Source organism: Rhinatrema bivittatum, chromosome 5 (assembly GCF_901001135.1).
Source record: "Rhinatrema bivittatum chromosome 5, aRhiBiv1.1, whole genome shotgun sequence".
NCBI lineage: Eukaryota > Metazoa > Chordata > Amphibia > Gymnophiona > Rhinatrematidae > Rhinatrema > Rhinatrema bivittatum.
Window position 1 is genome coordinate 77316212 of NC_042619.1, and position 23909 is coordinate 77340120.

General features: G+C 42.2%; 1 protein-coding gene across 1 annotated transcript in view; it reads left to right on the forward strand.

Moving 5' to 3' along the window:
- Nucleotides 1–8142: 8142 nt before the first annotated feature.
- The window catches only part of FDX1 (ferredoxin 1), a 68610-nt gene continuing 52843 nt past the window's right edge, over nucleotides 8143–23909 (forward strand). Inside the window, exon 1 of the mRNA XM_029602489.1 lies at nucleotides 8143–8409. Within this exon, the coding sequence (XP_029458349.1) occupies nucleotides 8267–8409 (143 nt within the window). The 5' untranslated portion in view covers nucleotides 8143–8266. The remainder of the gene's footprint in view (nucleotides 8410–23909) is intronic.

Here is a 23909-nt window from a genome sequence, read left to right on the forward strand (position 1 = left end):
CGCAGATGCCGCGTCAACAGCCTGCGACTGTGATGCTTCTCTGTCGTGGTCACGCTGCGCCGGAGGCTGTCGTTGGTCCAGGCTAAGGGACTTCTCCTCCACAAGAGGCTCCCACTCTCCTACGCTGAGAACTCTATCAGGCTCCCCAACTCCCTCTAAATAGTCCGGTTGGGATAGAAACCGCAGGATCTCCAGCTGTGTCAGGAAAGGTATGGGTTCAGAGGGAAAAACTTCACTTTCCCCTTTCATTTTGGTGGCATTCTGAATAGCAAAAACAAGGAAATTCCTCAGTGAAATCACAGCGAGAGATCCGTGTTCCTTCTATGCTGCCATCTTGTCCCACCAATTCACATTTACTCTTTCTAGTCTTCACATGATTCTATAGACCTCTATCATATCCTCCCATAGCCATCTCTTCTCCAAGCTGAACAGCCCTAACCTCTTCAGCCTTTCCTCATAGGGGAGCTGTTCCAGCCCCTTTATCATTTTGGTCGCCCTTCTCTGTATCTTCTCCAGTGCAACTATATCTTTTTTGAGATGCAGCGACCAGAATTGTACACAGCATGAAGGTGTGGTCTCCCTCTGGAGCGAAACAGAGGCATTATGACATTCTCCATTTTACTCACCATTCCCTTCCTAATAATTCCTAACATTCTGTTTGCTTTTTTGACTGCCGCAGCACACTGAGCCAACGATTTCAATGTATTATCCACTATGATGCCTAGATCTTTTTCCTGGGTGGTAGCTCCTAATATGGAACCTAACATTGTGTAACTACAGAATGGGTTATTTTTCCCTATATGCATCACCTTGCACTTGTCTACATTAAATTTCATCTGCCATTTGGATGCCCAGTCTTCTAGTCTCATAAGGTCCTCCTACAATTTATCATAGTTCGCTTGTGATTTAACTACTCTGAATAATTTTGTGTCATCTGCAAATTTGATCACCTCACCCCTTTCCAGATCATTTATATTTTCCACTGAGAAAACTGATCATTTAATCCTACACTCTGTTTCCTGTCTTTTATTCAGTTTGCAAGCCACAAAAGGATATCGCCTCCTATCCCATTATTTTTTAGTTTTCTTAGAAGCCTCTCACGAGGGACTTTTTCAGACACCTTCTGAAAATCCAAATACACCACATCCATCAGTTCACCTGTTTATTAACCCCTTCAAAAAAAAATATAGGAGATTTGTGAGGCAAGACTTCCCTTGGGTAAATCCATGCTGGTTGTATTCCATTAAACCATGTCTTTCTATATGTTCTGTGATTTTGTTTTTTAGAATAGTTTCTACTATTTTTCCCAACACTGAAGTCAGGAGTAACTTGGAATTTCGGGTCAGGAACCCTGTTTTGGGTGGTGTCACCACCCTTGTGTCAGTAATATGGACTTCCAGGTCAGGAACCCTGTTTCCAGAAGTGTCAGGTAAATAGTCAACTTATCAAATAAATTATTCAATACAGTGAACAATTTAATGAAGGATAAAGTACAGTGGTTATAAAACTCTTCCTAATAATTCTCTTTAGACAACTTTCGTTTATTTCTCTTTTATACAGTAAAGATACTTTTTAAATTTTTTATAAAAGGATTAAAACTACACAACTCTTATTAATTCTGATCAGAAATAACCAATGCATGTTTAGCTCAACTGTCACAATCCCTTTTAAATGTGGCAGCTTAATCTGTAGAAGTCATTTGAAATTTTCAGAAAAGAAGATGAATCAGGTGAGAAGAGGTGGTGTAGTCTTTCTAAAATCTTTTTGTAACAAAATCTAATTACGCTAAACTAACAACAGAAAACCCTGCTAAATTTTTGCAAACAGTGAGAAAATATTCTGAATGCCAGAACCCGGAAAACAAATTACTTGTCTTTGAATTTATATTGAAAGGAAGGAAGATCTGTCAGATTTAATTCCCACTGCAGTATACTATGGTTCGAATATTAGAACATAAACAAGATTTGCCATGCTGAGTCAGACTGAAGGTTCATCAAGTCCCATATCCTGTTTCCAACAACTGGAATTGACAACACAATAACCAACACATATAAAATATATATGCTTAGAAAAAGTTCACTGCCCTCTCTTAAAATGCGCTACTTTCCAAATTTCCAACCCAGCCCAAATCATTAAATGTTATACTAATTCTCATTACACACAAATTCTCCATGGACAAGCAGGAGGAATCAGCCACATATGTGAGTGATGTTAACTGAAAATGCAGAGAATATAATATTTTATTAACTAGAATTAAAAACTCCTAGGACCTCCTACTCAAACACAGCCAGCACCACTCAGTCAGTCTTTTATCTGCAGAACAAATACCGTATTTTTCGCTCCATAAGTCGCACCTAGGAATCAGAGGGGGGAAATTAAAAAAAAAATGGTGTGCTAAACTGGCTGTGTTCGTTTTATGGAGCAAATTAGGGGTGTGCATGCTTTTTCTTTTGTCCCCGTTTCGTTTTCGGGTCTGGGGATGGCCATTTCGGTCCATTCCCCGGATCAGAAAACTTTTATCGTTCTATTTCATGGAAAAAAACAAAACCCCACCCCAACCCTTCAAATTTAATTAACTTCAATCCCCCACCCTCCTAACCCCCCCAAGACTTGCCAAAAGTCCCTGGTGGTCCAGTGGGGGTCCCGAGAACGATCTCCCTCTCTTGGGCCGTCGGCTGCCAGTAAACAAAATAGCACCGGTGGCCCTTTGCCCTTACTATGTGACAGGGGCTTCCGGTGCCATTGGTCGGCCCCTGTCACATGGTAGGAGCAATGGACGACCCACGCAGGAGATTGTTCCCGGGTCACCCGCGGGACCACCAGGGACGTTTGGCAAGTCTTGGGGGGGTCAGGAGGGTGGGGGGTTGAAGTTAATTAAATTTGAAGGTTTGGGGTGGGGTTTTGTTTTTTCCACAAAAGAGAATGATAAATGTTTTCTGATCCGGGGAGTGGACCAAAATGGCACTCCCCAGACCAGAAAACGAAATGGGGACAAAAAAAATCAAAATGGTGCTGGCTGTCCATTGCTCCTACCATGTGACAGGGGCTGACCAATGGCACCGGTAGCCCCTGTCACATAGTAAGGGCAAAGGGCCACCGGCACCATTTTGATTACTGGCAGCCGACGGCCCAAGAGCAGGAGATCGTTCCTGGGACCCCCGCTGGACCACCAGGAACTTTTGGCAAGTCTTGGGGGGTCAGGAGGGTGGGGGGTTGTAGTTAATTATTATTATATTTTTTATATTAGCTCCATAAGACGCACATACATTTTCCCCCCACTTTATGGGCGGGGGAAAAAGTGCATCTTATGGAGCAAAAAATACGGGTATGTACATTTTTCCACATTGGAAACACTTCTCCTTCAGTCACGAGGCTCCCTCAGCTCTTTTTTCTTTACATTTTTTTTGATAACTCGGCATTGTCTAAGAAAGGTCTGAAGTCCTTTTTTGATTCTCCAAACACTTTTACTTTCAATTTAGCAGACTCCATTTTATTTATGTATTGAACCACATTTATTCCTCACCTTTCTACAGACTACCTAAGGTGAGTTACAATAAAAAACATATAAAAATATTTACCTCTCTACACTGGGCACTAAACTAAGACCACCAACTCACTTCACACATAGGACATCAAACAGCTTTCTGCTGGTAAATAATTTTGCCAATATCAACCCAAGCTGGATTGGAACTAAAGATCTAACTAGTGATGAAAAACTTGGTATCTTTGTGCCAATCCATTTAGCTATATGGTCCTCTCTACATGCTTATGCATTATATTAGTCCTTGGGAAATTCTGCGCTATTGCAGAGTGCAGAATTTGCACAGAATTGCCAAATTCTGTGTTGAAAATGGCAAAGAGTAGATTCTGGCGTGCTGCTAGCAGAGTGCATCCCGCTCGCGGCAAAGATGAAGGCCCCGGCATGCCAAGAGCGGAGTGCGTCCCGCTTGTGGCAAAGATGAAGGCCCCGGCGTGCCACGAGTGGAGCACGTCCCACTTGCGGGAAAGATAAAGGTCCCGGAGTGCCACGAGCATAGCACATCCCACTTGCGGCAAAGATGAAGGTCCCGGCATACCATGAGCAGAGCGCGTCCCACTCACGGCAAAGATGAACCACGGTGAGAGTGAGTGTGTGTAGATAGGTGTGTATGTGAGAGAGAACGAGGGATGTGAGAGATGGTGTGTGTGAGAGAGGGCATGGGGGGGGGGTGCTTGAGTGTGGGTGCCAGAGAGAGAGAGAGCCTATGTGAAGAGATTGTGAAGGTGTATGTGTGAGAGAGATTGGGAGCTGCTGTGTATGAAAAAGGGATTGTGTGTATGTGAGGGTGCTTGTTTGTGAGAGAGCGAGCCTGTGTGCAGGGGTGTGTGAGAGACATAGGTAGCCTCTGTGAGGGTGTATAGTGACAGAGAAAGGGAGCCTATGTGGGTGTGTATGCAAGAGAGACAGTGATCCTGTATGAGGGATGTGTGTGTGCGCAAAAGAGAGAGGGACCTTGTGTGAGGGGATGTATGTGTGCGAGAGAGTGAGGAAGCCTGTATGAGGCTGTGTGTGTGTGAGAGAGAGAGCCTATATGAAGGGGGTCTGTATGTGCACTACAGAGAGGGAGCCTGTGTGAGGGGCAGTACTGAGAGCAGGGTTAAACTCTGGGAGTGGAGATAGAGTGGAAGGGATTGAGCCTAGAGGTGGAGGGGAGAGATACTGGTATTTGGAGGAGGTGGGGCCTGAGAGGGCAAAGTGGTCAGGGGAGTAAGGAGAGAGGGTGGAAGGGACACTCTTACAGTGAATTTCTAGGGAAATTCTGCATTTTTAAGAATAACTTTTTTCTGTGTTAATTTAAAATAAATGAAAGACTGTCATATATATTGTGTTATTTTGAACAATATAAAGTATGCAGAACTTTGCAGAATTTTAAGGTTTTTTTGCACAGAATTCCCCCAGGAATAAAATTATATGTATGCAATTTATTCATCCCTATTTATGGATTTCCTTTTGTGTTTCTTTTTCCAAGCAAAAACCTCAAACTAAATATTGCAGTAGGGACACTAGATTAAAATCTTTTAAATAAAATTACTTCTATTTATAGTCTTTATGGTCCATTTTCTCATTTGTGCTGACAATTTTTTATTCGATAAAATTACAGACTTTAGGAATAGTGTCACTTGATTTCTGAGCACTGGTTAGGAAACTCACGAGATTGCATCTGATTGAAATAGTCTGCCATCTTGTGGATTGTCAGATTACAGTGTTGCAAATAAAAAATCTCAATAGACTGCGCTCTCCTACTTCCTGTTTTTATGAATAGAACTGTGAGGGAGTATACAAAAGGTTCCTTCAAACCACCTTAAAACACAGGCTGCTTGGATGTTTAAAGCGAGGTGACCTACTGTTTTGTTTGCTGTTTATTTTGAACTCTTGTAAATAAACCTTTGTTCCTGATCAGAACAGCCAAGTCTTGCTGTGTTCCTTGGCTGTTCCAGATGCCATGGCCAGCCCAACGCTACACATGGTGGAAGCAATAGGATTTTGGTGGGCTAAAGAGGGAACCAAACTATATTACAAAAAAAAAAAACAAAAAAACAACAAGACTTTTTTCTTCTGGGGCATCTCTACTTTCTTGCCTAATGGTGCTACAAAAAGGCTAAGGAGGTAGGCCACCTGGAATAGAAGGGTTCAAGAAGTGAGGCAGGGCCGAATAGGCCAGCAGGATTTTGTTCAAGTGGCACTTCTCATTCCCATGCCCATAAATGAAACCCCTTTTGAAAGGATGGCTTTGGACCTCATGAGGCTGCTAGAGAAAACCACTCAAAGTAACAAGTATATTCTCATGATCCTGGACTATGCCATGAGATATCCTGAGGCTCTACCACTGAAAAATATGAAAACCCTGACAGTGGCAACTGCTTTAATGGAAGTTTTTTCTCAGGTAGGACTACCCAAAGAGATCCTGACAGACCAAGGGACCCCGTTGTCTCTAAAGTATTGAAGCAATTCTGCAGTCTGCTTAAGATAAACTCTGGACCGGATTTTAATAGCTACGCGCGGGCGTAGATTTGTGCGCGCAAATCTACGCTTGATTTTATAACATGCATGCACAGCCGTGCTGGATTTATGAATTTATGCGCTGACCCCGGATTTTATAACATGCATGCGGCTGCGCATGCATGTTATAAAAGCGCGTAGCTATTAAAATCCGGTCCAGAGTTTTTATCTTAAGCAGACTGCAGAGTTGCTTCAATGTGCAAAAGTGTGCACCCCCTTGTGCGCGCCGAGCCCTAGGGGAGCCCCGATGGCTTTCCCCGCGGCCTCGGAGGGAACTTTCCTTGCGCTTCCCCTCCCCTATCTAACCCGCCCCCCAGCCCTACCTAAATCTCCCCCTACCTTTATTGTGTTGATTTCTGAACACTGGTTAGGAAACTCATGAGATTGCATCTGACTGAAATAGTCTGCCATCTTGTGGATTGTCAGATTACAGTGTTGCCGGCGCGCGATCCCCAGAGGCCTCAGTCCCGTCCCCGGACCGGCGTCCTGCCCCCTTCCCGCCCCTTTTTCAAAGCCCCGGGACATATGCGTGTCCCGGTGCCTATGCAAAATAGGCTCGTCACGCATAACCCCCCCTGCCCGTGTAAATCCAGGATTTACGTGCATGGGGCTCTTAAAATCTGCCCCTCTATGTATGTCAGAGTACCATCCACAGATTGATAGCCTTGTGGAATGCTTCAATAGAATATTTAAGCAAATGTTGCAGAAGTTCATAGATGAAGATGGCAAAATTTGGGCCTTTCTACTACCCAATGTGCTATTCTCAGTCCGCGAAGTGCCCTAGAGTTTGACAGGATTCTTGCCTTTTGAGTTGTTATATGGTAGAAGACCAAGAGGCATATTAGATGTGCTCAAGAGACATGGGAGGATGAAGAAAGCCCCAGACAGAATCTTGTGGACTATGTTATAGAGATCCAAGAACGCTTAAAGAAAGCCAGGCAGGTCACCTGCTTGTGCTTAGAAAAGGCTCAGACTGCTCAAACCCGGTCTTACAATCATAAGTGTTGCACATGTCAGCAGTGGAACTCTGCGGTTGGCCTTGCTCACCACCCAACGCCTCATCCCCTCTCTGTGGCCCAGAGCCACTCTCGGCACCTGCAGCCGGCCTCCCTCACCCGCCGATGCACTTCCTCTTCGTGGGCTGGAGCCACTGCCGCCACCAACTTCCTGCACCCGCCAACACCCCCTTAGGCGCACGCATCTCTCTTCTTCTTTTAAAGGGCCTGTGGCGGGAAAACTACTGCGGCCCTCGTTGATGATGTCAGCACTCTGGGGCTATTTAAGGCCAGGCCCTGGCCTCTGCAACAGGTTAAACTCTGTGCGAGTAGCTGGTTGCCTGACTCCATGCTTCTGCTCTTTGTCTCGTCTTCCCCTGGATTGATTCTTGGCTTTGACCTCAGACCTCCTCTGGACTTTACCTGATCGCCACCTGTCTTGACCTTTGGTACATTTCCTGGACTTGCTCGCCTCAATTCTTGGCTCGTCTTCTGGCTCCGTTGCTAGCTGCCTGCCCTGACCCTCGGAATGTCTCAACTCTTCTTTTGCCTGCTGTGGGAATCTTTGTCACCGTAGACCTGCGCCTAAGTCATTGTCTCTTGGGTGCACTATTTATAACATATATTTGTGAAAGCATACTTGAGAATATAATTGTGTTTATGAATATAATTGTGTATAAACACAACTATATTCACAAGTTTATATATATAAAACTATTATGTGTTTACCAAATATATTAAAAGATTAAGCAAATCAATTGTGTGTGTCGCATAATAATAAACATTAATAAGATGTTGTGACAATATGTAATGTAAACAAACAGTTTACATGTTGTATTATTCCCTCTGATGCATTTATTAGTATAAATACATAAGGACAGGATGAAAGAAGTGCAAGGAATAAGACAAGGAAAAAAACCCAGAATCAAGCAAAGCTCAAAGATATTTTTAAAGCGCAACTTCTGTTTACTAAGCATCGTAGCTCTAAAATATTTGAAGGGAGCTGTATCAATATCGCATACCAGGGCACCTGACGCTGGCTACTGTCAATTAATGCATCAGATAGAGTAGACTCAAGGATAGCACTACAGCGTTTGCGTATTTGTGGGAAAAGCAGCCGCCGTCACCATTACGTCGGTAGAGTAACCAGCGATTACATAATCCCTCTTTACTAAAAGGGCGGAGCGCTAGGGAACTTTACTCAGGTGGAAAATTAACTGGACTGTCAGATATGGCTGCTAGCACTCCCGGCACCGTGCGACTCCTCTCCGCTTGTCGCATGTTAGCGTCTGGACTGAGACTAGGCAGTGGATGGAGGGGAGGCCGGGCGCCGGTAGCAGGCGCTTCTTTTCGTGTTCCCAGCCGGAGCAGCAGGTAAGCAAGCGCCAGGCCTTACGCTGTCCGCGTGAGGTTAACGCCGGCCATTCCCGTCATGCCTTGCGCCGTCAGCGTGAGAACCGATCTGGGAGCTCTGAAGCGGTTTGAGGTCGTAACCTTGCGGCGGGTGACAAACGTTGAAGAAGGTTTGGTTGGACGATTCTCAGCTCTACGCGCATCTGCGTTGTCTCAGCTACGTGGCGTCACGGCTTTATTACGCGACTCTGCTAACCTTGTCGGCGGTTTTTGCCGCCTGAGAACTGTTGATAAAGTTTGTCCCAGAGAGGGTGAACATCAGTGTTTAAAATGTGCAAAAAGGCACTTGTAGGTGCCAGGCTTTTTGTTAAAATGTGTGCCACGTGCATGCTGGGACATGTAGGCCTGCTCGTGCCGAGCACGCCCCGTGGAGTCTGTTTAGCTGTACATAGACCACCAAATCCTTGATTGTATCTGCGAACGCTTATATTTGTAAATTAAGCAATCGGAGTTGTAGCCAAATCTATGATTAATTAATTAAAAGAAAACAGGCAACAAAATTTGCTAATTTAAATCATACTTCTGCCCATATTCTACAGATTTTATCCGACTGAACTATTTTAAATGTGAATTTTTGCCGGGATCGGCTCTCCTTCTTTAAAATTAACATTACAATGATCAACTTCACTTGACCTTGTTTCTAAAAGTTGCTTCACCAGGACATTACTGAACTCGTTGAAACTTGTGTCTTATTACTCCTGGAGAAATCTGTGGCAAAAAAAAAAAAAAAAGCAAAATTCTGCACACAATATATTTAAACTCACGTACTTTACATTCTACAGAACTAAAGTATAATGACCTGTTTATAGCTAAAACCAAAGTTCTCAAGCCATATCCTCCTTGACTTGTTTGTTGCTTTTGATACTGTTGATCATCACTTCTTGTTAATCTGCCCTCATTTGGATTTCAGTACCTGAATGTAATCTGTTTTGAAGTGACTGATCAGATACAAAATATAAATGCTAAATTAAATTTTGGGACCCCATTCTATCAGTTCTCTTCTTACCTCCCCCATTGTACTTTTAGGGTGTCCTCTGATAGATTCTCCTCTACCTCATCCAACTGACAGTTGGTGTGCTTCAGGGTTCTGTTTTGGACCCTCTTCTCTCTATATACTAATTCATTTGATTTTCTGATATCCTCCCATGGCTTTCAGGACTGTCTTGATACTGTCTCTCAGATCTACCTCTTTCACCAGAAATTTCATCAGGAATCCAGTCCCAAATTTCAGCCTGCTTGTCTGTGACATTACTATCCCATGAATGGGAATAAATAAAAAAGCTTAACTGGCATGGAGTGGCAGTTACTACCCTTAAGAGAAACATGGGGGTAACCTGCACGGAGCAGGAAGTTTGCTGGGCAGACTAGATGGACCATTTTGGCCTTTTTTTGCCGTCATTACTATGTTACCTTAAACTCAACATGGCCAAGACAGAACTCCTTACCTTTTCCCAGAAACCTACTTCTCCCTCTTCCTCCTTTATTTCTGTGGATAACACTATCATCCTTCCAGTCCCCTCAACCTGTAACCTTAAGGTCATCTTCAACACTTCTCTCTCCTTCTCTACACATATCCAAAACATTGCTAAAATGCATACTTTGTTTTTCTGTATCATCACCAAAATCCACCCTTTCCTTTCTAAATGCACTACCAGAACCCTTATCCACTTTTGTCACCTCTTGCTTAATTACTGCAACCTGTTTCTCACTGGTCTCCCAGGGAACCATCTCTCTCCACTATAATCTGTCCAAAATTCAGCTGTGTGATTTATCTTTAGCCATTGTCGCTACACCCATATAACCCCTCTTCACAAGTCACTTCATTGGCTGGCTGTCCATTTCTGCATACAGTTCAAACTTCTCTTGCTGACGTACAAGAGCCTGCACTCTGCAACTCCTCACTAACTCTTGTCCCTTATCCTTGCATCTCTCCTTACGAACTTTGCTCATCAAGCAAGTCACTTGTATTTATGCCCATTTCCTCCACCTCCACCTCCTGACTCTGTACTTTACTTTCTACTTTACTGTACCGTATGCTTGGAGTAGACTTCCTGAGTTGGTTCATCATGCTCCTACTCTGGTTTTATTCAAATCCAGGCTACAAGCCCAAATTTTTAAGATTACTTTTAAATCTTAACCCTCAAATATCCTGTTCACAACCTAATTGATTTTAACTATTTTCTTAATAAACGAAACTCCCAAAGTCTGTTTTTGCCTTGTATGTTTGTCTTGATTAGATTGTAAATCTCTCATGTGGTTTTGTTCAGAACTGCATATGTTGAGTAGCACTATAGAAATAAGTAGTAATATAAGAATACAATTATTGGCTATGAGCAATAATGAATTTAAACTATAGTACAGAAAACAATTTGTGCACAAATAGTTAATGCTGTGTTTAACATGGGATTTATATGGAGGTAATGTATTTTGTGTGCCCAATTTTACTCGAGTATTTTTTGTGCACTAAATTCCTTATTACATTGGATGTGAAATTGTGCACACAACCGCATGTGAACATGCACATAGTTAGGCTGATGCAATAGGTGGGCTCATCTACCAACAGCTTGTTCACCCAGCTAGCCAGTGTCCCAGCCCCCCTCAGCCAGTTTGTCCTCCTGCTAGCCAGTCTCCCAGTAACTATTCTGTCCCCTGCCTGCCTTCTAGCCAGTATCCCACAACAAGCTTGCTCCCCACAATCAGCTAACCAGCCATTTCCCCTCCCCACCCCCTACCAACCAGTCCACTCTCACCTTGCTCTGCCTTTCATTAGTCTCCTAGCACCACCCATTAAACAGGTTATGCCTTCTGGCATCAACCAGCTCTCAGGGAGTTTGAGCTGTGTGACGCTTGTACTCCTATGCTTGGTCTTGTGGACTTAGTTTTGTGAGATCAGCGTGGGAATACAGGCAGCACACCGCTATACAGTGAAAGAAAGCATCACCTGTTCCACGGGTAGCAGTAGAGCAAGGTGGGAGGAGACTGACGGCTGTTAGAGACAGACTGGAAGTGGCTGGGGAAGCGGAATTGCAGAGGGAGTTGTGTGTGAGGATCCCCACAACTCTTTCTTTCTAGGTTGTTTTTGATCCTGATGATCCAAGCATGCCGCACAAATTCGGGGGGGGGTGGCATTGTTCGGTGGTGCTGAATTTCCTCAAAAATCTTTTACATATAGTTTGCCCCAGTAGAAAATGTCAGTCAGATTTTTCGTATGGGCGCAAAATGCAATCCTGTTAAATAAAAACATGATGTGCTGAACCAGCGCACAATTAAACTCTGGAATTTGTTGCCAGAGAATGTGGTTCGTGCAGTTAGTATAGCTGTGTTTAAAAAAGGATTGGATAAGTTCTTGGAGGAGAAGTCCATTACCTGCTATTAAGTTCACTTAGAGAATAGCCACTGTCATTAGTAATGGTTACATGGAATAGACTTAGTTTTTGGGTACTTGCCAGGTTCTGATGGCCTGGATTGGCCACTGTTGGAAACAGGATGCAGGGCTTGATGGACCCTTGGTCTGACCCAGTATGGCATTTTCTTATGTTCTTAATCCACTCCAGTGAAACCCAGATGTTGACAACAGTAAAGGAATGAGTGTACTATCCCAGATCTGTGAGGGCCGTGGTTCCTTTTTCTGTATTGGCCGCCATTTTGTCCTCACCACATTTCATTTTGTCTGACTTTCTTCGCCAGCTTAGCAGGCATCGTGGTGGGCGATTTATTCATATAGTGATTGAATGGAAAATCTGCGGATTCCCCCATCTTTCTCAAGCACAAGTTCAGGGTTGAATAAACCCTATCTCCTTACTAGAAGTTAACTTTGTAATTTAGAACTTAAACTACACAAGTCCCTGGGTTGAGATGGGGACAGTTCCTTGTTCTATAAATCCCTTCAATCATTAGTAGCCCCAGATATGTGTAGTCTTTTTAATTATATGATTCAAACCTCAAGTTTACCTGAATCCATGTCCCTCGCAGCGATAACTATCTTACCCAAACCAGGGAGAGACCTATTAGACCCGGCTCTAACAGGCCTAGCTCCTTACTAAATCAAGATGTAAAACTTTATGCAAAAATTTTGGCCAATCGTTGTTATACTTTAGCGTGGTTGTGAACCCTTGGATCGTGGTGAGAGCTGACTCCACCCACAGGGAGGAGCCCTGTGGGGACTCACCACCATAGGCGGAGCCTCAGCAGTGATGGACACAGGAAGCAATAGGTTTATTATACAGCAATGAGAAGATAGGTCCGTGGATCGGGCAAGATGACACAGTCCAGAGTAGCAAGGACTCAGCGATGGTTTATCTGGTAGTGGCCCTCAGCGTGCGGTACACCGAAGGTTGATGACAGTAGCTGGCACAGCATAGGGTAGATCCGGTAGTGGCCCGCAGCATGGGGTAACCCGAGGATCCACACCAAGGTGAAGAGAGGAGGGCAGAGCAGGTAGATCTTGTACTCGGAAGCGTTGATGAAGGTCTGCTGCGGTAGTCGCGGTAGTGGCCCGAGGCACAGGGTACACCGGAGGAATCCGTCAGCAAGAGGAGCAGAAGCGAGGAGTACTCACTAGGTTGAAGTAGATGAGACTTGAGAGAGAGGCTCTCCGAGGCGTGGATAGCCCTGAATGTAACAAGGCAACCGAGAAGCAGGTACCTAAGGCGTTTGGACAGGAATCCTGAAATGAGAGAAGCGAAGCGTCTCTGATGGAGTGGAATTCAGCAGGCAGGAAGTCCTTGCTAACTCATAGATAGGAAGGTCCGGAAGGGTTAAGTACACGTAGGCAGGTGACGTCATGTGGAAGGGATGCCCCCGAGGTTCCCGCCATGATGTGAATAAGAGGAGGGCTGGCGTGCGCGTGCCCTAGGTTATCCCCGAATCAAGATGGCAACTGGGATTGCCCATGCCGTCCCGGGGACTCCAGGGAGGTCGGCGTTTGGAGGCAGAGGTGGCCATCTTAGCCAGAGACTGAGCTGAAGGCAAAAAGGAGGTGAGCAACAGAGGTCGCAGCTGTCTGCGACCGCGCGCAACAATCGTTTAAAATACATTTTACCCACATTGATATCTCCCGAGCAATCAGGTTTTGTCTTCAGCAGGAAGCCCATAGCTAACATTAGACTCTTATTTCTAGCATTAGAATCTTGTCATGTTAATGCAGAAAAAGCATTTGATAAGAGTGGTGTGGCACTTTCTTTTACAACTCTACAAGCATTTGGTTTTGAGAATTTTTTCTTATCAGCTCTGCAACTTCTCTATCATAATTCTAAAGCTTTTATCTGCATTAATGTTTCTGCCTCTACTGTATTTAATCCGGGCAGGGGCACCCAGCAAGGATGCCCCCTATCTCCTCTTTTATTTGTTTTTTATCTTTAGAACCCCTTGTTTGCAAGCTCTTACAGGACTTATCTATAACGGGGGTAAAAATTGGAGCCTTTGGGCTTAAAACAATGCATTTTGCAGATAATGTGATGGTGATTCTATCAAACTCGCGCTCTACTCTCTCATCGTTATTGCAACACTTTCACTCATTTGGGTCCTTTTCAGGATTAAAATTAAACCTTACTAAATCAGAGGCTCTGGATATCCATGGCAGCCTTCATACAACTTGGGATGGATTCCCTTTAGCTTGGGCTGCAGATTCTGTCAAATATTTAGTTCAAATTCATAGGTTAGCTGCCCTTTGGTATCAGAGTAATACCTCCCCAGTTCTAGGGGAATTTCATAAAAAACTGGATAGTTGGGAACATTTTCCGCTATCGCCTCAGGGGCGCGTGGCACTGGTTAAAATGATTTTGATACCCAAGATGATATACTGCTTACAAATGATACCCATCTTCCTAAAAAATGATATTTATAGCAATTCAAAAAATGTGTTCACAATTTTTTGGGGGTAATAAGAGTGCGTGCCTTCGTTTTTCACTTTTGTCAACCCCCTACTTTGGATGGTGGTTTGGGATTGCGCACCTCCAATTTTTACAATTTGGCGTGTCTTCTACAACTTTTTAAGGAATGTGGAGTTATCCGTCTTTGCAAAGCAACCCACTAGTTCTATTAGGAGTTTATAAAACCCTATAACTTCTTGTACCTGGTCCATGCACCCTCAAAATATTTGCCTCTTGACTTTTGCAAAGCATTGCTGATTAACGCTAATGTGGCAAGGTTGGCGTGTAATGCGACTTGTGGATGTGCCTTGGCAGAATTCTTTATTACTTCCTCTGTATGGAAATCCACAGTTTTTACCAGGCTGGGATATAAATAACTATAACTATTTTGAACTTCATCAGTAAGGCAAAGCCAATCTAAGTTCATTTATTAACTTACAAGATGGCTCAGTACAGTTGTTTTTCTTTTTTTTGTTGTTGTCAATCTTTGAATTTTATTACTGCTTAATACCTGAAATATAATCACATGCAAAGCTTTAATATAGCTGACAATTTGACAGACTTTCGAATGTTAACTAATGGCCAATTTCAGCATCTGATTCACTCTTGTGAAAAAGCAAAAGCTCCCATATCCTTGTTCTACAAGTTTTTTTCACTCTTCTTTTCAATATTGTATTTATCCCACTTTAGCAACTACTTGGTCAAAGGACATTCAGTGCAGCACATCGAGAGAAGACCTATGTAAAGCAGATCACGTTATACGTAGTGCTGCTTGGAGTGCTCTATATTGCGGAAATTCATGTTTCAGATCAATTTTTTTGGCCACGCTAAGCCTTCTTGACAGGGATCTCAACTTCTGACCATTGCCTCATATGTTCACAGGCACAGGCTATGCTCTCACTACTTGTGGGAATGTGAAAAAGTGCAATCCTTTTGGAAATCTGTTGCATAACTGTTTGAAAAAATTAAGGTACTAATTACTATTTGGGGGTCCAGCCTTTTGTATTCTTGATATCATTAATTCAAAATGCACGACTAAATTAGATGCTCTCTTACTTTTGATCAAAGGATGTTTTAATTGTACTGAGGTTGTTACTGCGAGAGAGGTTGACACCTATGTGTCCTTCGCTGGATTGTTGGTGCAACTTGATGTTGGAGTTATATTTTATTGGAAAATAGATCACTACTGGAAGCTTCAAGGAAGCTTCAGACTGTGTCACAGAGACCTTTGGAGGCCCTTCTTAACAGAAATGCCCAGAGACTTGATACCATTACTAAACCATCTGCAAGTTTGGTTTTTTTTGTTTTATTTATTTTGCTTTTTCTAATATCTCTAAGTTGCTAATCAGTTTACACTTCTGTTTCGTTATTTAAGATCATCATAAGTACCAACTGCGTGGGAGGGAGGGAGGTGGGAGGGGATATGTTCACTGGGAGTTTCAAACTGATGTGTAATGGCAATGTGCTGTTGAAGGTTTTCTTGATGTGTACATATGCTGAAAAAGTTCAATAAAAATATTAAAAAAAATAGTATTTAAGAATTATTTGTAAAGTTAGTTTTTAAAAGGGTGATGGGATTTTACTTTGAGTGTGTCTGCCCCCCCCCCCCCCCCCCACTCTCTATAACTTTTGAATAGCTTGACCACACTTGGTATGGCGTTACTTTATTGAGGGGACATCAGACCGTTTTAGATTTCAGACTTGGGGAATGATTTTAGGAGGGTATAAGAAGGGGGCAAAATTTGTGACCCCCCCCCCCCCATAAAAAATGCACTGGGACTAGAAACAAGGCTAGATAAAAAGTACATAAATCTAAACAAAGCATGCAACATAGGCATGTTATGATATACAGAAGGTAAATACATAGATATACAATAAGTTAAGGGGGTTACCTTGTGCATAGAGTTGGCATAGTGGAGTAAGGTGAACTGGACAGTGAAATTGGGCATGTCTTAGATGCATCACTCTTTGCAAGAAGAGCTAGGCTTCCTCCAACTTTCTGAAATGGAGGTAATTCTGAGTCGGGTGTTTCCTTTGGGAAAGGTTTCAGAGGGTAAGAGCTGCTGTTGTGAAAGCCAGCTGAGAGGTGTCAGACTGCTTGACTCTTGAGTAATGGAGTGGTAAGAGAGGATCTTTTGTGTCCTAGGGGAGGTGTAGGGATTAGCCTGTTCTTCAGGTATCCTGGACAGTTTCCTCATAAGGCTTGAATATAGTGTCAGGATTTTAAATTTGGTCCTGGTAGCCAGTATACAGTAGTTTTGTATAGGATGGATGTGATGTGAACCTGCCGTTTTGGCTTTGACTAATGGGCATGCAGTGGCATTTTGTATTAGTTGTGGTCAGATCCCTTGGTTGGTTTTCTTTGGCAGGTTTTTCAAAATTCTGTGGCAATTATGTGGCAAACGTTTGCATAAAAATTTACACTTCTGACTGTGCAAAAAGTGACATCTTTTTATTGAAGATCATTCATATTTGTTTTTAAACAATAATTAAACTATACATGGAAATTGTACCTTTCAAAAATTAACTTATATATGTCTCAAGCTGATAAATTAACTTTCAACTGTGAGCTATCACTTTTTATTTTGTCGTTTCTAAGTACATAAGCTTCTGTATGCTAAAAATGCCCTCGACATCAGCAGTTTGTTATGCTATTAATTACACAGAATTGTGCACATATATTGGACAGATGGTAACAGATACAAAAAGGGGTTGAAACTTTGTAATAGTAGTGTCAGTCATCAAAGTGTCTATGAATTGAAATTAATGCCCTCTCTACTAGCTGTGAGACACCAGCAGCTGCAGACTTCCAAACACATCCCGTTCTTTATAAATGGTGTATGATTGGCCATATATGCAGATTCAAAAACCTTTGTATAAAGATGAAGTTCTTCTATAGGGACATCACTTCTATAGGGACATCACTCCATTCAGTAATTATATCAAAATCATCTTTGGATTTATAAGAGATCTTTGAGGGATCAAACATTCGGATTGCTTTTCTTGTCCATTCCATCTTTAACAACTCCCCCTGCCCCTTCCTGTTACTTCAGGGCATGAGTGGCTTAGGGAGAATAACCAAAAAATTCCCTGCAGGTGGTTTGTGAGGGGAGGGGTAGGAGCAGAGAGAGACATCTGAGACTGAAGATAGGTAGGCACCTTGCAATTTAATGCAAAATATTATTTTAATAGGTATGAAAGCTTTCAGGATTGTTGATTCTGTGGAAGATTGGTAAATATGCAGCAATAAGATGATTGTGCAGTCATGGGAGAAACTGCATTATCGTGGGAGGCTAGAGGCATTGGTTATGGTTGATGTAGGCTCTTTCTGACCCATGTAGAAAGGTGCATTCAAGCCAACACACAGCTTTACTTGTATAACTCACCTCCACAAGTTAACCTCTTCACCTATGCAAAATCGTTAAACGTTAACCAAATGTATAAAATCTTGTAAACCGTTGTGATGGGAAAACCGAACGACATGTTATAAACTCTATAAATAAATCAATTTGAATGCTCATTTTGCGAGCATAAACCTTACTTAATGCAGCAAGGAGTTTTATGCTCGCAAAATGTGCATTCTAAAATGGGAGTATTACTTTGCTCCCTCACATGGAAATCTCATGCAAATGAGGGCATTAAGTAGTACTTGATGCAGAGAGAGATGCACTAGCCAAATGCAGTCTCTTAGCATTGGAAACCTTAACTCCAGGTCAGAGATGAAGTTAAGTTTCTAGTGCTACTTAAAATCCTCTAAAATGGACAAAAAAACAAAAGTCTGAATTTGAGCTTACTGTTCCAGTTGTCCAGATAAGTCCGTATTTATCTGGCTAAGTGGCAGCTAATGGGACTATCAGGGATGTCACCCTACTCCCCCCCCCCCCCCCCTTCTCCATTTTCTGAGTTAAAATGTGCGTTTTGTCCTGTGCTGAATGCACATTTTACACTCAATATGCATTTTTAACTCCTGATGCATTTGTATAGCATTAGCGTACATCATTAGACATTTAAAATGTAATCTGGGTGTTTGAAAGTGTGTACTGAACAGTCTGTGTGTTTTCAGACTGTTGTATAGTACATTATGTTATCATGGCTTTCGCCTTTTCTATAAAGGGCGGGGTATATGTAGTTGACGCAGATGAAATGAATAGCTTTTAACTATTAGATGTACTGATAGTACCAAATCTAGCAGTACACCCAAGGTTCCTGACTTGAGATTTCAAGGAGAGTTTGTAGCCTCTGGAAAATGATTTTAATATCAGAAATCTGACCTTCTACACTTTGAACTCACTGCAGCTCTCTTTTATTTGTGTTGGACAACATTTTGTGATTTTTTTAGCTTTGTCTCGAATGGCTGTGAAACAGGTTGCTAGGTTTTTCTTGGCTGAGGGGAAATCAGGTTCTGAGGGCAAGAAAAGCTGTCCATCATCAGCATAAATGTCCATTGATCAGATCAGCTGGGCTAGTTTGAGATAGATGCTGAATAAAATAGGTGATAGTATAGTCCCTTGTGGTCAGGATCCAGAGAGCAGAGGAGGTGCCAAAGTGTATAGACTTTTATGCCCATTGATATCGTTCTCCTTGAATCTTTACACTGCAAACACTTACTGGACTATAGTCCTCCAGGAATATATGAAACAATGAAAAGCTAATAAAGAAAGAAATCCACTTTACTATTTTATTTTTCTTTTTTTTGAGAATTTAGATTTTTTTCTCTTGAATGGCTCGCAGCAGTATTCTGGTTAACCTTTAATTTTGGAGACTCCAAGACAATCCTAGAGGGTTGGCAAACTTACTGGGTGTGATTGGGGTAAGCTTTAACTAGGTTGGGAGGTCCGATTATGGAAGAAGATGAACCAGGCCGACACAGAAAATTTCATTAGTATATAACAAGTTACTATATATTTTTTTTCAGACTGTTTAAAATACACCATTAGTGTTAATAGCTTTCCTCTTTTTATTGTGTGTGTGTGTGTGTATATATATATATATATATATATATATATATTACACATCCACATTAAAAAAGTTGCTTACTCAAAGTGATCCCCTTTTGTCTTGATTCCAACCTTTATAGCAATTTCCAACCAGTTTGTAGACCAAGCTTACTTGCTTCCTCAACAAAGTCCTTTGTTTTGTACCGGTAATGGCTTCCTCAGGAGGAGATAACTTCAATATATCCTCATATTTAAACTATAAAAGATATATAGGCAACTGATTTACAGCACAGCATGAAACACACATTAGATGCAGGGCTTGAAAAGTGGTTCATTACATCAATGCAATATGATTTTTTTGTTTAAACCATGGCCAAAAACACAGTCCTTTTACTTAAAACCTAAAATACATAAATCCCTCACATTTTTTTATTTTTATTTTTTACAGAGAAAATTGAAGCTTTTCTTTCATCTCATGGCTTAACACCAGAAATAGGCACCTGCAATTTACCGTACAAAACCACCTAAGTCAGCTATCTTTTTTTGGTTGTATTGGTGTACAAGAATGAGGGAAGGCTTATTACCACCATTTTTACTAAGCCTACCGATAGAAATACTTTGCTGCATTTCGAGAGTTTCCATCCTAGCAACTTACATATGAATATCCCTGTGGGTCAATTTTTAAGATTGAAACATTTGTGTGGCACTCCGGAAGAATACAAAAACAAGCACAAATGATGCAAGCATGTTTTACAGCTACAGGTTATCCATCAAGAGTTATTAAATGAGCATACAAGAGGAATTATATGCTGATAGAGATCTATTGCTACAGACTACTTCTTGAGCAATAAGCAAAAGACCAATGTGCATTATATCCTATTCCAATAGATCTGTGACAGTCCAATGTATTATCGTGAAACACTGGCATATTTTTGGACTATGTATGTTCCAGCAAAAAACAATATTTGTGCCTACCTGTGGACAGAATGTATGTGACTCAGTTTGAGGGCACTCCCTGTGTTGTTTGTGCTAATACTCTGAAAATTAGATCTTTCCGACACCCTTTTATCCATCATCCATACGTTGTGGGGGCATTATGACTGTGAATCAACCCAGGTGGTCTACACTATTGTTTGTCTGTGTCAAAAAAATAAATATATACAATGGACAAACAAAACTTCAGATCAAAATGCAAATCATCCAGCACAAATTGCATCAGGACAAATAAAATTGATTCCCCGTTAATTAAAAATTGGTTGGAATTAAATCATACACTGGAAGAGGTTAAGTGTGTTTTTATCATACAACAGTTGTGCAATCTAAGAGGAGGAAATATAATGCTACAACTTCAGTGTAAGGAACAATTCTATATTTATTCATGGCAAACTTTGGTGCCGACTGGCCTCAGTCTTAATAATGAATGGGAGCTATTTTTTATAATTTCCCCTTGTAATCCTAAAATAAATGTTTGGAGGCAAAGTAAGTAAGACAAATCTATGTCTTACTTACTTACAATGTATGAAATAGTATTTATCAGCTTCTTCTGGCAAACAAGTAAAAAATCTTTCATTTTTCTGGAAGTGTTTAACAAATATTTGATGCAAGTAAACTGACATTTTTCTGTTGACGACATTGGAATCGGGAATCACGTCAAAGTAGTTAACGTAGTGACGCTCAGCTTTGTAGGTTAGCCAGTTCAGATTCAGATGCCCTGTAGTGTTTGGGGTTCCCTCTCCTGGCTGCTCACCATCGACAAATACGGATTTCTCCCGTATGGGAATACCCCTTCTGATACTTGCTGGGCGTAAATCACATATTTTCACTGTGTGACCAGTCTTGCTGGTCTGTCTCGCGTTTTTGGGTTTTACCTCCATGAGGAGGGTTCTAGCCCATCTGCATCCTGAATGTCAGGTATGCCTTCAGCCAACTCACCAAATCCATGGCTTGTGTGTGCAAGGGGATGGAGGATCTTGCTACAGAGGTCCCATGCCTTTGTTGCAGTCACTTGAGATTTCTCCTTACCTCTTTCGGATGTAACCCTGTCGGTGGCAGCATTCATAGGCAGACAGAGTGGTCCTTACCATACAGATGATGATCCACCTAATAACCTCATGGCCCACAAATTAGAAATATGAGTTATGGCAGATTAGTCTGTTCTGCTGATCAGAGTGAACCTGATCTGGTACCCTTGGGATTTCCAGGGTGGAGAAGCAGTCTTGTTTTTACAGGGGCTGGCTCTTGCAACATTTGATTTGTCTCTCAATAGAGAGGTCCTGGACTTCTTCATTGGAGGTTGGCTCTCAGTTTCTGTTTTTGCTATCTACTGAGAGGTCTGCCTTGGTGGCAACTCCCTGCTGGTATCAGCAGGGAGTAGTATCGTTGGGATGTTGCCCAAGCTTGATTTCTATAGCCTAACAGCTTTTTTTTTCCTGCAGCCCTGGGGTCTGCTTCCTTGTATTCTTGGCTTTTTCTGACTTCCAGTCAAAATGTCAAGGGAAAAGCTGTATCATGAATTAAGAACCTTATTGTGTACCTTCAGGGAAAGGTATACCATCCATTCCCTGTTTTTGGCTAAATTCTGGTTAATACTGCTTTTGGCTTATCGTGCTTTGCTTTGTCAAGGTGATTTTTTTTTTCCTTTTTGCTTGAGCTATCCTGGTTGGAAGGATATCCCTGTCAATGTCAGTGCTGATACTGGGTGAGCCTCAGTCACAGCTCACCATTCGTGCTTGGGGTTTGAGAGTGGCGATCCCGTTAGAGGAATAGCTCTTTCAATCTTTATCGCTCTTGGATCTTATCACTTTTGGAGTTATATATTTTCTTGAAGTGTTCAGCAGGTAGGGTTTGCCGCAGAGCCTGATGCTCTTTGTCGCTTATTCTTCCAAGTGTTTGCTTGATTTATATACCCATTGTGCCTGTCTGCAAATCATCCAATGCAATTATGCAAATGCATTCTGTTCTTTAGATGCCAGTGAACTGCAGTTCACAGCTTTCTGGAGGACTCTCTAGCCCCAGATTGGTTTTCGGTTGTCTTGTGACACCAAAGGACACTGTGTTCTTCGTCCAAGAGCTCATCTCTTGGTTAGTTCTTTGTGCCTTTTCCTGTTTCCAGGAGGATCTAGGCCTCCTGTGCTTGTCAGGTTTTGCTGTTCAGAAACTGTTTTTTACTTTTTGTGAGGCAGAGTCTGCTTTTTGCTGGTGTTCACTTCACACCCTGCCTTAGGTGCATCTGCTGCGCATCAGGGTTTTTCTTGGTCTGTCCTATATGTCTCTCTTTTTATGTAGAACACAATTCTTTTCCCTCCTGGACCTTGTTTTAGGTGTCTTGCCTCATGAACAAAAGGGGGAAATGGGTGCCTTCAGCACAATGGGCTTTCCCTGCTTTGTCCAGTTTTGGGTAGCCTGTAGCTAGGAATTTACCCATGTGTGAAGACTGCCATCCTGCTTGTCCTTGGAGAAAGCAGATTTGCTTACCTGTAAAAGTTGTTCTCGGAGGACAGCAGGATGTCTGTGTCCACGAATTCCCTCCTGCCGCCTCTGTGAGTTGGTTTCTCCATGAATTAGCGTATATCATGGACTGAGGTGCTCTGCCTAGAGGGCAGAGGGTGACTAGAGCTGCACATGCTAGAGCAAGCTGAAAGCTCTAGAATCTTTGAGATCAAAGTTCCATAATGGATTCCATCGGATGATGTCACTCATGTGTGAGGTCTGACATGTTGCTGTCCTCAGAACACCTCTTACAGGTAAGTGCCTAGTATATGTGCATCACACTGTTTCACACAAGCTTTTAAAGGCACTGGGAATAGGCATTCTGGATGGGAAGGAAGAGTGGGAATTGGGACTTACTTCCTTTTGTGTTTTTTTTATTCTTTTTTTTTAATTTTCAAAAGTATGTGTGTAAGACCACCAGCACAAGTTATACTGCTCTTTTCATGGTGTAATTTTGCATGAGTTATTTTGTGCATGTTCCAGGTCACTTATATGCACGTTTTCAGAGCAAAATTATGCACACAAGTTCGCTCTGAAAATTTAGGATAAATTCTGCATGTACCTTTTTCTGACACCTGGATGATGTCATCCAGTGGTCCCAAACAGACCCTTCTCTCTAAGCTCATTGCGCTTTTGCTCTACTGAGCTTGTGTGTGAAATCCCACATAGGATTGGTTTTATGAAGTTCCTTGGTCTTTTTGTATCCAAGCCTCAGCACAGATGTGTACCTTTTCTGTACAGGAATATTTTTCCTACTAATTCTATTTTCATTATTCTGTTGCCTCACTGCCTTAGCAGCCTCTTAAAGCATTTTTCAGTGCTATAAAAATAAATTCTTCACAGAATGTCAGGTTCCAAAAATCCCATGATAAGTAGTTTCAAAGACTGTATATGTGGGTGAAAGATGACCATTACTGACTGATAAGATGTCCGAGACCAGACCATGGTCAGGAAAACTGATATCATTGTGGCCACATGTCTCCATGGTCATACAAATCCAAGGCCTGGAAAATGGAGGCACTGCCTAAGATTTTGAGGAACCATAGTCTATCCTTCTTCAACATATGGAACCTCTTCATGCGCCCTGGGTATAAAGTTGAGCAGGAGCTTCTCTCTCCCATCAACTGAATAGGCCAGATCCTTGAGGTTGAGCAAACAAAAAATT